Source organism: Prionailurus viverrinus, chromosome A3 (genome assembly GCF_022837055.1).
Source record: "Prionailurus viverrinus isolate Anna chromosome A3, UM_Priviv_1.0, whole genome shotgun sequence".
Lineage (NCBI taxonomy): Eukaryota > Metazoa > Chordata > Mammalia > Carnivora > Felidae > Prionailurus > Prionailurus viverrinus.
In genome coordinates, this window is record NC_062563.1 from 50,346,535 (window position 1) to 50,362,411 (window position 15,877).

At 47.0% G+C, this 15,877-nt stretch overlaps 1 protein-coding gene across 4 annotated transcripts in view; it reads right to left on the bottom strand.

Moving 5' to 3' along the window:
• Positions 1-378: 378 nt before the first annotated feature.
• The window catches only part of NINL (ninein like), a 174,311-nt gene continuing 158,812 nt past the window's right edge, over positions 379-15,877 (bottom strand). For 2 of the 4 annotated variants that reach the window (XM_047852132.1, XM_047852134.1), the window contains 5 exons: positions 14,644-14,802; positions 13,573-13,686; positions 8,920-9,129; positions 5,415-5,528; positions 379-1,360 (listed from right to left, as the gene is read on the bottom strand). In XM_047852132.1, the coding sequence (XP_047708088.1) occupies positions 1,169-1,360; positions 5,415-5,528; positions 8,920-9,129; positions 13,573-13,686; positions 14,644-14,802 (789 nt within the window). In that variant the 3' untranslated portion in view covers positions 379-1,168. Of the gene's footprint in view, positions 1,361-5,414; positions 5,529-8,919; positions 9,130-13,572; positions 13,687-14,643; positions 14,803-15,877 lie in introns of those variants that run through there. The other 2 variants (XM_047852133.1, XR_007150796.1) reach the window with 2 other exon arrangements.

The window sequence follows — 15,877 nt, forward strand, 5'->3', positions numbered from 1 at the left end:
AGTCTCCCTATCCAAGAACTGATCTTTCCATCTGTTCTGGTCTTTTTAAGTAGGCTCCATGCACAATGTGGAGCTTGAACTCACAATCCCCAGATAAAGAGTCGTATGCTCTGCCAACTGAGCCAGCCAGGCAGGCACCCCTATTCCAGTCTTTTGTGTATTTCCATAGTGCTTTAAGACAGACAGAAGGAGACAGGGCACAGCAGATTGAGGGTAGTGGCTGACTCCAGGAAGGAGAAGGAGGTTGACAGCAACAGAACAGGGGCTGCACCTCTATCTACATGTAGCAGAAGGATTTTAATACATCTAGTTGATGGGCACAGGAGTGTTTCTTATAAAACTATTTTTCTATTTAAAATATTTAATAAAAACTTAAACTTAGAAGTTAAAACAATTTTAATAGAAAAGAGTTTTTGTAAATACAGTGATTCTTCATTGTACAGTTTATTCTCATAAACCAAATAACCATAACTTATGTATATTTTGGATATAAAACTAGACTTTTCTTTTTTCTTTACATATAATACAATTTCCAGTGTGATGACATTTCAATGAGGGAAAGATTGCATTCGCAATACCATCATCCCTGAGACCACAGACCTAAAATAAGCGCTCTCCAAACATCTTCCTGTGGTAGAGCAGTCCCTGAAGAGGGGGCTTCCCCTCCATTGTCTTTGATCGCAGGGTTGACAGTCTCAGCAAGAGTCTTTCTAGAATGTTTGTACAGACACAGCTTGAGAATGCTAATGATCTAAACCCAAAGCAATAACAGTGAAAAGATGAAACTGTCTAGAGCCCTTATTTTTCATTTTACTCTCTGTAGCCAAGGTCAAAAGTACAACATTGAAATTGATTGATTTTACCATTTTTCTTTTAGTCTTACTTCACTGAAAGCTACCCATAATTGTTTCACCAATGAGTAGTAAAACTGAGAATTTTACCGGAGAAATTACCCAGGACTACTAATAAAAATGTAGTCTTTTCCAGCATGTCTATTTCCTGAGCAGCTGGCACAGTAGACATTTTTAAACGCGTGTAAGGTGAACAAGAAATCAGAAATCTATGTCCAAGGGTGCACAACCAATGAACGTTAGGATATTATGACATCATGGTGGCTTAATTTTAAAAGATATTCTTTCAAAATGAATTCCAGGAAAACAAGCAACCTTCACACAGAGAGGGAAGCTGAAGTGATCTTACTGATGAGTCTGTTGAGAGCTCTAACTTTTTCTTCCAGGATGCAGTTTTTCTTCTCAGCATCTCGTAGTTTCTCTTCGGTGACCTGAAGTGCCTTTGTCAGGTGAGCATTTTCCACATAGAGATCCTTGAGCAGCAAATGAGATTTTGTGTTCTTTTCAAACTAGGGAGGAGAGAAAAAACATACTTTACTATTATTTTAGTGCAGAAATGTTGCATGACAGCTTGCCCCTCCCACTCTTTCAAGTATGTTTGGAACACAGTTCCAGGGTTTTTACATATCTCATACACAAACATTGGGTATAATGACAATTTTTATTAAACCTGGCATGAAAGATGAAATTTAAGTCAACTTTATGAGAGTTGATTTTACCATGAAATGAAGATATAAAAAAGATCAAAATCACCAGCCTTAAATTTTTTTTAACCGTTTATTCATTTTTGAGAGAGACAGAGTGCAAGCAGGGGAGGGGAAGAGGGAAAGGGAGACACAGGATCCGAAGCAGGCTCTAGGCTCTGAACTATCAGCACAGAGCCTGATGCAGGGCTTGAACTCGTGAACTGCTAGATCATGACCTGAGCTGACGTTGGATGCTTAACCGACTGAGCCATCCAGCTGCCCTAAAATCACCAGTCTTTAAAAAGGCCTACTTGGGGCGCCTGGGTGGCGCAGTCAGTTAAGCGTCCGACTTCAGCCAGGTCACGATCTCGCGGTCCGTGAGTTCGAGCCCCGCGTCGGACTCTGGGCTGATGGCTCAGAGCCTGGAGCCTGTTTCCGATTCTGTGTCTCCCTCTCTCTCTGCCCCTCCCCCGTTCATGCTCTGTCTCTCTCTGTCCCAAAAATAAATAAACGTTGAAAAAAAAAAATTTAATAAAAAAAAAAAATAAAAAAAATAAAAAGGACTACTCAACATAACATAAACCATGTCATTCTGGTTCTTGCCAGTGTGCTCTGCAGGGCCACCATGTCTCACAGGACACACTCTGACACTACATCCACCCTGGGAACCCCAAGTGCATGGGCTGGTCACCACACACTATAGCCATGGCGATGGGGACACAAGGCCACTCTAGTTATGAGTCCTTGTTCAAGATACAATGCCAACCGGGGTCCTAGCCTTGGGCTTCAAAAGTCAATACTATATTCATTCATTCAACAAGTACTGCCAGACATACTGCGCAATGATCTTGCTCTCAGGAGCACATATTCTGATGGAAGTGGACATGCCAGAAACAAATACATGGTGTGGAGGCATGACAAGTTCTAAGAGAAAACCCCACATAACTGAACTCAAGTCTGCCTGCCTGATGTACAGCAAACACAATCACTCAGCATGGAGTTATGTGTCAAGGAGAGATAGCCAAAGGAGGAGATGGAGATGGGAGGGCTGGACTCTAACCTGCCTCCCCCAAGGAGAAGAGTCAGGGATGTTTACAGGCAAACAAAAAAGATCTTGGTGAAAAGTTACAGCTGCACTTACTAGTCCTATTAACACTCAGGTTACTGGTTTCACCAGGAGGCGACAGATAGCTGAGGGAGTTCCTATTTCGGTTGGGGTGAATAGGGAAAGCTTCTCTGTCCGTTGACATTTGAACAGAGATCTGAACAAAGCAGGGCAAGGAGCACTGAGCCTGTCTGGATGTGAACATTCCAGGCAAAGGGAGGAGCAGGTGCAAAGGTCCAGAGCCTGGCCAGGCTGGGGATGGCTGGAATGGCCAGAGACCTGGGGCTGGGGGGGCATGGCAGTGAGAAGCCCACTGAAAGGAAGTTACAGCTGACACGCTGGCTGGGTGCCACCGAGGGCTGGGGGCAACTAGATCCTGCAGAGCCTTGGAGGCCTCTGTAGGAACTCTGCCTGGTACTCTTAGGGCTGTGAGAGGCCTGGAGGGCTCCGAGTAGAAGGGCCAGCACCTCAACCATGTTGGGAAAGCACTGCTGCCACTCCTGCACTGAGAACATAGCCCAGGAGGAAACAAGGACACTGTAGGGCACAGAGGATGAGAGTGGGAGTGAGAAGAGGCTGGGTTCTGCATCCCTTCTGAGGCTGAGCTGGCGGGTTCACTTGCAGACACTGTGGGGGCATCCACCACAACACCAACATTTTGGACTTCAGCCAGTGACATTAGTGAACACACGGGAAGGCAGATGAGGGTGTCCAGATAACCCTCTGCAGGTACTTTGGTAAAAAGGGGCAGAGGCAGGGCCAGGGCTCCTTTACCTTTGGATTCAGGTGGCAGTGAGGGCCTGGGAGAAGGGAGGGTCTGGGCGTTGTGGCACATGCACAGTCACAGGTGGCTGGTTCACTTGGCTAGAGCATAAGCTAGTTCTGAGGTGGGGTGGGGTGGAGTGGGGTGGGGTGGGGTGGAGTGGGATGGGGTGGGGTGGGGTGGGGTGGGTGTAGGGCTGTGGACAGGACCTCACCGCACAGGGGCAGGTGTGCAGGAGAAACAGGATTTAACCAAGACTGAGGATCTGCCAGGCAAGAGGAAGCAAACTGTGGCTTTGTGTAAGAGAACTACCGTAGGGCAAGGGGGGTCGCCAAGTGTCTGTAACACTTGGAGAGTCAGTGGATGGCAGAAAGGGAGCTGCAAAGCCAGGAGCATGGTCAGGGAGGGAGGTGTGACTCCCAATGGGACCTCCCACCTCCCAGGGAACAAGAGGTGGCCTGGACATTTCATCCTGTTTGGGCTCAGTTCAGGAGCCCTCTAAACAGACTTGACTACTATAATGAAAATATTTCTGCAGACTCTCATACTTAATTTCTTCTACCTCTGAACAGAACTATTCTGGAGTAGCTGGTGTTTGGCTGAGCCTTTTCTCTGTCTCCTGCTTCGTTCTAGCCTTGCCTCCCCCTCCCAGCACCCTCCATGCTGGCTGCCCAGCCACCAGTTCTTACTGATTGACCTTGCTGGCTGAATTCAACTGTGGTCTTTGCAGCCTATTGAAGCCCAAATATTTTCTTTTCCCCCAGAGTGATTTATTTAAAAACATAGATCATATCATGCTCTTGCTTAAAATCTTCAGATGGCTTCTAACTGCCATCAGAAATAAAATAAAATCCCAGGGCACCTGGGTGGCTTCGTCGGTTAAGCATCCAACTTCAGCTCAGGTCATGATCTCATGGTTCGTGTGTTTCAGCCCTGTGTCAGGCTCTGTGCTGATAGCTCAAAGCCTGGAGCCTACTAAGGATTCTGTGTCTCCCTCTCTCTCTGCCCCTCCCCCACTCATTCTATGTATCTCTCTCTCTAAGAATAAACATTAAAAAAAAAGTAAAATAAAATCCAAACTCCTAACGTTGAGGGGGGTCCTGCCCACCCGCACCCACCCATCAGCTCATAGCAGCTACAGCCACCTCCCTGGCAGTCTGCTGATGTACTCCACTTGGTCCCATCTAAGGACATATACCTGAACTGCTCCTCTGCTTGGATGCCCCTCCTGCTCGGGGTCTAGCATGTCCCCTAGCACACAGGGAAACACATGGGTGCCCTTTTATGACACTCCCATTGACTGGAGGTGCTACAGGCATTCAGCCCAGCACTGCATAGGACAGTCCCACCACATGAGCACCTCTCTTCCAAAAAGCCAACCTGGCCTCCACTGGGGGGGAAGGGGGGGCTCAGAACCAGACTTCCATGGCTGTCATTGGTGTCTGCTCCCATGCCATCTGTTCAGAGTGGTCCCCAACCATCCCCACCACGTGCCATCCATCTCTTCTTGAGAGTGAGCATTTCTCATCACCTGAGGTCATATATCTTGTTATTGTCTCCACTGCCAGAACATAAGGCCCAGGAGGGCCCATCTTAGAGTCTTCCTAGAACAATGAATGCCATGATACATGACAGGTGCTCAGTAAGTATCTGCCCAGTGACTGAATAAATGAATAAATGAACATCCTTTCTGAGATTATGTGAACACCTCTCAAATGTACCTTAAAACAATTCCCAAAACAAACACAATATACAAATACAGTGTAGGGAATATATTTTAAAAAATCAATTTTTCTATTGATTGATTTTAGCTGTTAATCTTCTGAAAAAAATTTGTACATTCAGTTTCTCAAAGTTTAGATGGAGCCCTAGGTTCAGTGGTTCCAAATGAACATGGGGGCTCTCTGTGTTCTGTGAGGACAGTCTCTCCCTGAATTAGCTACTTGAACACCCATGGAAGGAGAAAGTTCAGAAAGTGCATGTGGCAATGACAGACATCCATCACTGACCTGCTCTTTCAGCTCAGCTACTTTCTCTTGGAGGAGCATGTCCACGTTCTTCAGAGCCCTTCCCACCTCTTCCACCCGCTCCTCACTGTCTTTCAGCTCCTTTTCATGTTCTTCCTGTCACAAAAGGTTACAGACCAATAATTTACATTTCTAAAAGAATCATCTCAGGCTTATTTACTTCAGAGTGGAAATTAGCTAAAATGTACATATCTGAGAGCAAAGGGAGAGCCTTTCATCTGCACAGAGTAACAGACACACAATGTTCTGCCACAGGTCACAAAGCTGACATTGCTCTTTGTAGTTCAAGAATTAGCAGACTGTTTTCCTGGGCATTTAATCATAAATTACTCCAAAGTGAGTTTCCCCAAATGTGTTACTGAGTATTTTTAAAGGATTTCTGATTAAATTTCTTTGTTTTGTCAATATTCTATCACGGGTGAACTTATTTCCTGCTTAACATTTTTGCACAATGCGGATAGGTTATTCTTCATTAGGATTTATGCTTCACAAACATCAGATCTTACCGACCTTTTGAGTCTTGCTCCAATTTCTTCCTCATGGAAGCACCCCTCTTGTCCTCAGGTTCCTATCTCCACACCCTCCCACCCCATTTCCCAATGAACTACACTGTGGCATTTCAGGATGTAGGTGTTTTCTCAGCCTTTTATTATTATTATTATTATTTATTATTATTTTTTTATATGTATGAAATTTATTGACCAATTGGTTTCCATACAACACCCAGTGCTCATCCCAAAAGGTGCCCTCCTCAATACCCATCACCCACCCTCCCCTCCCTCCCACCCCCCATCAACCCTCAGTTTGTTCTCAGTTTTTAAGAGTCTCTTATGCTTTGGCTCTCTCCCACTCTAACCTCTTTTTTTTTTTTTTCCTTCCCCTCCCCCATGGATTCCTGTTAAGTTTCTCAGGATCCACATAAGAGTGAAACCATATGGTATCTGTCTTTCTCTGTATGGCTTATTTCACTTAGCATCACACTCTCCAGTTCCATCCACGTTGTTACAAAAGGCCATATTTCATTTTTTCTCATTGCCACGTAATATTCCATTGTGTATATAAACCACAATTTCTTTATCCATTCATCAGTTGATGGACATTTAGGCTCTTTCCATAATTTGGCTATTGTTGAGAGTACTGCTATGAACTTTGGGGTACAAGTGCCCCTATGCATCAGTACTCCTGTATCCCTTGGATAAATTCCTAGCAGTGCTATTGCTGGGTCATAGGGTAGGTCTATTTTTAATTTTCTGAGGAACCTCCACACCATTTTCCAGAGCGGCTGCACCAATTTGCATTCCCACCAACAGTGCAAGAGGGTTCCCGTTTCTCCACATCCTCTCCAGCATCTATAGTCTCCTGATTTGTTCATTTTGGCCACTCTGACTGGCGTGAGGTGATACCTGAGTGTGGTTTTGATTTGTATTTCCCTGATAAGGAGCGACGCTGAACATCTTTTCATGTGCCTGTTGGCCATCCGGATGTCTTCTTTAGAGAAGTGTCTATTCATGTTTTCTGCCCATTTCTTCACTGGGTTATTTGTTTTTCGGGTGTGGAGTTTGGTGAGCTCTTTATAGATTTTAGATACTAGCCCTTTGTCCGATATGTCATTTGCAAATATCTTTTCCCATTCCGTTGGTTGCCTTTTAGTTTTGTTGGTTGTTTCCTTTGCTGTGCAGAAGCTTTTTATCTTCATAAGGTCCCAGTAATTCACTTTTGCTTTTAATTCCCTTGCCTTTGGGGATGTGTCGAGTAAGAGATTGCTACGGCTGAGGTCAGAGAGGTCTTTTCCTGCTTTCTCCTCTAAGGTTTTGATGGTTTCCTGTCTCACATTTAGGTCCTTTATCCATGTTGAGTTTATTTTTGTGAATGGTGTGAGAAAGTGGTCTAGTTTCAACCTTCTGCATGTTGCTGTCCAGTTCTCCCAGCACCATTTGTTAAAGAGGCTGTCTTTTTTCCATTGGATGTTCTTTCCTGCTTTGTCAAAGATGAGTTGGCCATACGTTTGTGGGTCTAGTTCTGGGGTTTCTATTCTATTCCATTGGTCTATGTGTCTGTTTTTGTGCCATTATTATTTTTAAATGTTTATTTATTTTTCAGAGAGAGAGACAGAATGTGAATGGGTGAAGGACAGAGGGTGAGGGAGAAACAGGATTTGAAGCAGGCTCCAGGCTGAGCTGTCAGCACAGAGCCTGATGCAGGGCTCAAACTCACAAACCATGAGATCATGACCTGAGCTGAAGTCAGACGCATAACTGACGGAGCCACCCAGGTGCCCCCCCCCCCCAGCCTTTTAAATTAAACACTTAAGTAGGGTACACACATGCCAAACTATTCAAGCATTTTAAAAGTGCCAATTCTGATGCCTCACACTGATGCTTTTAGTGGGAACCACTGGCACCCAACTTTTACAGATGAGGAAGCTGAAGCAGAGAAGTTAAGTAACTGGCCAAAGTCACTCAGCTAGGAGATGGTGAAGCCTGGATTCCAATCTCTGCAGTCCATGCCCTGAGCCACAGTATCCTGCTCTTTAAGGCAACAACTCTGTTTCTATGTCTCTAGATGCCTAATGCAGTGCCTGATGCACAGCCAGGGTCCCCAAGTGTAGCACTCTCTCCAGATAAGTGAATGGCTTGTTCTCTCAACTCCAGCACATCTTGGCTCAAGTAACACGTTGGTGAGGCCTTCTCTGGCCACCATCCCACTCCAGAGCACTCATCAACTCATCACCATCTGACATGCTATCCTCATGACTCATGTTTTCATTTGTCTCCCCACCACACCAGAATATAGGCTCCAGGAGGGCACAGGCTTTTGCCATGTGTGTCTGTTTCTGTATCTCCCCTACCTAGATCAGTGTGCACCCAAATAAATAACTTCTGCAGTCTTTGTGTGCCTGTGGGTAGATTTTTTTCAGTCTGCAAAATGGTTTCAGATTCTTTTTAAATTAGATGCATCATTTGGAAACTGGGAATGTTTCTGTAAAAATCTAGTTACTGGCTTTCCTTTGAAATCAGGAGAATTGGCACACAGGGCCTGTGATTCCACAGGACTACATGGGTGGGACCACTACCCACAGCTTCCCTCATGGCCTCTGTATCACCACATTTCTGGCCCTGTAAGAAGTTTTGAGTGTGTGGTCCCTAACATTTAGCCATGTGGCCTACCACAGACATGTGCAGCCCCAAAGACAACCTGTCTGGGTGGACCTGTTGCCCCCATGTTGAAGAGGCCTTTTGGGTCAGCTGGCTTATCACTCTGAGGGGGTGGGAGATGCCTTCTCCAAGAGGTTTGCCACCCCTCCCTGATCCATCTTTGGCCCCTGTTAGAATCCCACATTGTTCACAGTGAAAATCAGGGGCCTGCAGCTGTGGTATAACCAGACTTCTACGAATTGGGATGGCAGTTTTTGGCTGAGTGATCAGTGATCCAATCTCGCCACCCCTGGCACCATCAGCTGGGCCTCAGGGCCCTTGTCTCCACTCACCCACTGTGTTTCCAGCCGCCTCCCCTTCTCCTTCTGGAGAATGCACTCATCACGGAGCTGCTGAGTGGCCTGCCGCTCCTCTTCCAGTAGCTGCTGCAGCTCGGTCATGTGGTCCTGAGGCACCAACCACTGCATCTGTTCCTGCAGCTGGTGGACCTCCTCCGAGTGCTGGGACTGTGCCAGCCTTAGCCTCAGGTTGGCTCCATGCAGCTGCACCGGGGAGAAAGCCATGATAGTGCTGGTGTGATTGCTGAGAGCTATGGGGTCATTACTAGACATGCAAAACTCCATGCTTACAGATACCCTACAAATGGAAGGGCACACAAGGCATCCTTATTCCTTGGTCCATGCATCTGCAGCTACATGTAAGGTTCATAAAGAACCTATTCATTTGTATTCTGACAGCCAAACTCTGGTTTAGCCAGAGTTTCTACACAGAGAGAGTCAAGAAGACTCAGGTCTGTAGCCTCAAAGTGGTGACACTGAGGTTTCCTGCTGCACCCATGGGAGAATCATGCCATACTCTGTCCAGTTTACATTTCAGCAAACTTCATGGAGTCTGTTTAACAATTATAATCCATGCAGGCCTTGCATGGTGATTTTCCTTTAGGCAGAGAGCTCATACTCCTTAGGCAGCTGAGACCAGGGCCACAGAGAGCAATGGAGCATATGATGAAGGCCAAAGGGACCCTGGCAGCAGGTGCAGAACTACCCCAGCCCCTGGCTCCCCAACCACAGTGGATGGCAAGATTTCACTGGAGTTGTGGGTAACTTGGCCAATCCTTTTATTAAACACCATTTAAATCACTTTGATTCTAGAGGCTTCACCAAGAATATACAGAATTTCCTTGGCACCCTACAAGAACTTGGTATGTCAGCCCTCACACACCTCTGAGGCCCCATAGATGGGAGAGGGAGGTACCTCCATCAAGAGTCACACTTAGGATAGGTCTGAGGTGACCATGTGATTAGAGACAGGGAGGATGCCAGCTATGGCTACTCAAGGGCAACAATGAGGCTTTAGGCCTCAGGTCGTTGTATCCCCATGCATCTCTGAGGGGCTGTCTTAGGGGGCCATGTCATCACCATCATGTGTGGCTGTTCTTAGGACAGGAGTCATCCCAGAGAAACACACCTGCACACAGTTTCCAGGACAGCTACTATGCTCTTTTGGAGGAGTGAAATATAATGACTTCTAAAATCAGATGACCAAAATATATTTTTCAGAGATATCTGGTCTTCATCCACAGATTCTAAAAATGCTTCAGAGCCACAGACGTGAAATAGATGTCTCATTATTAATGAAGGTGATTTTTGAAGTGCACCCAAGGGGAGGGGCTGGCTGCCAGGAGGGTCAACCACGTGATCAAGGATTGGAATTTTCAGTCCTATCCCCTAACCTCCCAGGAGGGGAGAGGGGCTGAAGGTTGAGTCAGCCAGTGGCCAATGACTTAGTCATGACTATATAATGAAACCTCCATAAAAACCCAAGAGCCAGCTGTTTGGTCCCTGTTTTGGAGAGCTTCTATGCTTGAGGAGGAACACTTCCATGCGCCCCCAGGCTGGGGCTCAAGCTCCCTGAGGACAGATATTTGGGACCTCACCCTATGTATCTCTTCCTCTGGCTATTGATTTGTTTCCTTTAACATATCCTTTAATGAACTGCTAAATGTTAAGTGTTTCCCTGAGTTCTGTGAGCCACTCTAGCAAATTAATCAAACCTCAGGAGGAGGAGGTTGAAACATCCAATCTGTAGCTGGCTGGTCAGAAACACAGCTAATAGCCTGGGGGGTATGACTGGCTTCTGAGATGGGGTAGGAAGTAGTGTTGTAGGACTACACCCTTAACCCTTAACCTGTGGGGTCTGATGCTGTCTCCAGGCAGATAGTACAAGAATGGAGTTGAATTCTCAGACACCCTGTTGGTGTCTGATAATTGCACGCTGGAACTGGGTCTGGGAACCTTGAGAAAGAGGGACAGAGAAGGGAGAGAGGAGAACCAGTTCTAAAACACACCCCCCACAAATGTAGCCCCCTCCCGACTTTCATGCTTCAGTCATCCTGCAGACACCCCAGATGGAAGTTGAGCCCCAGCCCAGGCCCTTGTGACTCCATGTCAGAATGCCCACCCACTCCAAAGCTGTTCCTGCTCTCTGACAGCACTCCCTAACACCCTGATGCCCTCTTCCTTAGAACACACTGTTCCCATGCCCCTTGCTGCTAACTGCTACAGCTATCTCTCTGCTCTGAACACAGATGCCTGGTGCAAGCTCCTGGGAGGAGGCCACTGTGTGGCCCAGTGTGAGGTCTGTGTCTGTGGCCCTACCCTGTGGCTCTCTGAGCAAGGCAAACAGCCCATAACACCGTCTCAGCTGAATTCCTCCCAAGCCCTCCTCATCTCCCTCCCTGCAGAACTGAGACTGGCTAGAGCCTGGGCCAACTCTGGAGACCCCTGCCCAACTATCACTTGACAAGGGAAAGATGTCCCCAGAGACCACTGGGGCAGCCCATGCCAGGAAAAGAGGGCCATTGTGTTCTGGGATCAGGGGCATGGCAGTGAGCCACCTCAGCCATCGGCTACTCCCACCTGAGCTCACAGGCTGCTGTTCCTGCCCCCTGAGGGATGGGAGCTGTGCTCTCCTTGCATTGAGAGGTGAGGACTGTGTCCTCCCCTGATGGACAGGTGGGTTCTGTGCCCTCCCTTTGAATCCAAGCTGGACCAACAAAATGTCAGGGGAGTGATGTTCTGGAATGCCCTGACACAGTCTTAAGAAGCCTGGCAGCTTCTATCTGCTCCTCTAAGGGTGCTTGGTCACCTATCCTCTCAGAACTTCACTGCTATGCTCAGACAGCCTCATGCCACCAAGAGGCCAGGTGTGGGTGCTCCAGCTGAGAGCACCAGTGGGCCCCCAGCCACCAGCCAACACCACATGCCAGCCCTGTGACCTGAGGTCTCTCAAACATCTGATCCAGCTGTGCCTTCAGATGATGCTAGTCCTAACCTCATTTGATTGCAATGGCCCCCTGAGATCTCAAGTGAAAACAGCCCAGCTGCGCTGGCGAGCCCACAGACCATGAAGGATAATGATGAACAGTGCCAGAAGCTACCAAGTTTGAGGTTGGTTTGACGTACTGCAACACAGAACCAAGATGGTCATTCCCAAGGGCATGTGATGCTTACAGCATTGTGCTCCCGTGCACCATACCTTCTGAGCTGTGCAAAGTCCCTCTGCCAGGACCTCTCATGGCCCCACCCAAGCTGCCCCCCTGCTCATACCTGTCCAACCTGCTCTCTTTGACCTCCAGGGCGCTCCTCCTTAAAATCACCCACAACTGTGCCAGTGACAACACTGGCTCCTCCCCAGTGGTCCCGCGCCCACTCTACCATGGCTCCTCTAGAAGATCCTTAAATACCCACAGGCTCCTCTTATTTCCCTCATGTGAACTCCCGTCAATGTGGTTTTGGGGGCTCCTCTTCTAAATAACAAGGGGGAACCATCTCACATCACAGGAGAACTGCTTAAGTAAGGTCCCTTCTGCCCATGACAATGGCTGAATGCTGACTCCTGGACTCAAAGGGCTCAAGCTGGTCAAGGCAATTTCTCAAGGTTCCTTTCAGACTTAAAAACAGAGAAGGGAACCCCCCAATACTCAGAGGCACCTCTGGGAGAGCGCTTGTTTGCAGCGGGATGGCTGAAAGCCCACATGAGTCCCAATAGCACATCATAAAGCCCTGGGTATGTAGGGGGACCCCACAGCCAAGTCCAGCTGTGGCATCTGGGGCCAGTCAGGGAGTCTGTGAAGTTGCTCAGAGGAGGGAGGCATGCCAATGCCACATTCAAGTGAGGGCCCTGGGCCACAGGCCAGTGAGTTAGAAACCTCTTCCACACTGCTTGGGAGGCTTCTCCCATGACCCCTCTTTTCTATCTACAGCCCCCAGCCCTCTAAGCACAACGCACATCTGAGTCCACATTAGGCCATCACACACCTGCCATTCTCTCATCCTGCTCCCCCAGGAAGAACCAGCTCCCCCTCTCTCATGTCTCTGCACACCATGCTGTCAGGGCATCCTGACATCCCTGCTTGGCCTGTCCTGCTCACATCTGCTTGTCCCAAACTGCAAGCTCTCCACTTTCCTACCTCTGTAGCTTTAGAGCCTGGTGCACTAGTAAATGCTGGAGCAGGAGAGAAAGTGGGAGGCAGGAGCTCAACACCCACATGTGTATGCAATTTCAGGGCTTCTGTGCACACATAAGCCTGTGTGAGGGCAAGACGGGCACACTGAGCTTGCTAACCCAAGGGACTACTCCACCTCATGTCCTTGGATCTGACGACACTCCCCCCTCCTCAGAGGCTACCCACAGCTCTCCTTTGTTCTTCTGTTCTGCAGATGGTGCAGCCAAAAGCACTGCTTGTCAGCCTCCTTCCCTTGTGCATAAACAGAAGCTCTGCCCATGGACTGCTCAGGGTCAACCAACCCTGTACTAGGCTCAACTTCAGTCTCAGGCCTGGTAAGTGCCCACCAGCTGTGTAACCTCAGGGCAGCCCAACAACCTCTCTGGCCAGACCAGTCCTGACAAGGCTCTGTCAGTGCTAAACTGTGTTGACTTTCCTCCCAGCTGAGACCCAGCCATTGGCCATCATGCACACCCACCTGATTTTGACTTTCTTCAAGGGTCTCTCTCAGCTGTGACTGTGACAGTCTCAGGCTCTGACATTCCTGATTCATGTGTTCAAGTTCAAGTTCAAGTTTTTGGATTAGCTCACTCTGTTTAAAAAAAATAATTTCACAAGTACAAGAATATCTCAGCAGTCTGATGCATATTTATTTATTTCTTTTAAGTTTATTTATTTTGAGAGAAAGAGTGTGTGAGCAAGCAGGAAGTGGGGGAGGGAGACGGGGGAGGGAGGGAGGTGAAGAGAGAGAGAGAGAGAGAGAGAGAGAGAGAGAGAATATCCCAAGCAGGTCCCATGCTATCAGCATGGGAACCCAACGGGGGCTCCATCTCATGAACTATGAGATCATGACCTGAGCCAAAATCCAGAGTCAGACACTTAACTAACTGAGCCACCCAGGCACGCCATCAGTCTGATACATGTTTAATGCAGAAACTTCAGAAATTCATAGAAAAGCAAAAATGACAAAATTTAAACCACCATGATCCCAACATTGTGCTGTGATCTCAGCCCTTCTTCCACACATGTGTTTCTATCAATAACACTGGTACAGCATTATATGCTGTGCTTTCCTTATTGTATTTTGAGCATTTCCCCATAACATTAAATATTATTGGAAAACATGATTTTTAATGACTGTACCATAATTTACTGACTCATTCAGTATTATTGATGATTCAAGCTGATTCCAATTCTGTTTTGCTATTATAAATACCACAGCAATGAAAACACTTCCAGCTAAGTCTGCCCACGATGCTCAGATAAAATTCCCATAAGTAGAATTATAAAGTCAGAGCATACTGACATTTTTGAGGCACTTGACACATATTTTGCCCAAATGTCCTCCAAAGAGGTCTACCAATTTATTCTCTTAGCATCAGGATTTAATCCCTTTCTGCTACTTTTTTTTAGATATTGGGAATTTGCAAGGCTGCTGAAGCCTACAAATTTTCCAGAGCACATACTTGTTAAGTTCCCCTCTTTACCTGAGGGGTGAGCCTACCTCCAGGCATTTTAAGGCTGTTGCTGATGTTTTTAGACCACTCACCTGCAGCTCCTCCTGGTGCCCGGCCTCCTCCAGTCTCTGTGTTAACAGCTGAATGTTGATGAGATTCTTCTCGTCTTGGGCCTGGTGGACAGAGGCCTCCTCTCCTAGCTGAAGGATCTTGTGATTGAGCTGGGACACTTCATCCTTGCATTTCTGACTCTGGAGCATAACGGGTTAAAATACAGATGCCAAAGTTACTTTTTTTAAACCAGGAGCTTAATTCATATCATTCCAGTGGTTCCCAATCAGGACCCATTTTGTTCCCCAAGGAACATCTGGCAATGTCTGGAGATACTGCTGGTTATCAGAACTGGAAAGGGGACGGCTAAGGCATCTCATGGTGGAGGCACTCAGCATCCTCCAGCGCAGGACTGATCCCACCCCAAATGGCCACAGTACTAAGGATGCGAAAACGTGCTCTACTCCCTTGAGGAAATGAGACATATCTCAACTGCCAGAGGTGGCTACATCATGAACATCCAAACCACTGCTCTGAAGATCTTCCATATTTTTCTTATTTCTTTCATGGTTATGTCCAATTATTATTTTAAGTAGTCTGAAAGAAAACACCTTGTTAAATTTGAAGTATATGAATCTCCTCAAAGTAGGCTCAGGTCATGATCTGATCTTTTGTCATTAAACACCTAAACATATCTTTCAGCAGGGTGCAGGTGGTGATTAAATTGTATATTCTGCTTTTATCCAGTATCTACTGCCCAACAGATGGTGGATGCACAACAGATGCCCACTGGGTGGCTAAGTGAATGCCCCATGAGCTGGAACAGCAACTAGAACACTGCCCCTACAGTCTCTCCCCATGGAAATGCCAGTTACTTTAAACTATATGTTGTGAATACCTTCATATAAATCACATTTCTGCTTATTTGCTTTTTTTCCACAGCAGTCCATTCTCGAGGCCGACTGTCAGTGGCTCCAAGTGTTGGCAGAGTGGGGTTCTCTGAACCTGTTTTCAGCACTACTGGCAACGCACACACACCACTCTCCCCAGGGCTGTGCTAACAACCATTTCATTTCTATGTTTTTGAAGATTTGAGAAGCAGATGATGGAACCTTACTTGAAGTTGTTCTGATTTGGATTATTTAAGCTTAGTGAGTTTACACATTTTTCTCGTGATGATTGCTCCTTCTGTTCTCTGTAAACAGACTATTACCTCATCCTGTGCTTAAGACCTCAAAACTGAGGGTAAAGAGGTGTTTTCAACACATCGTAAGT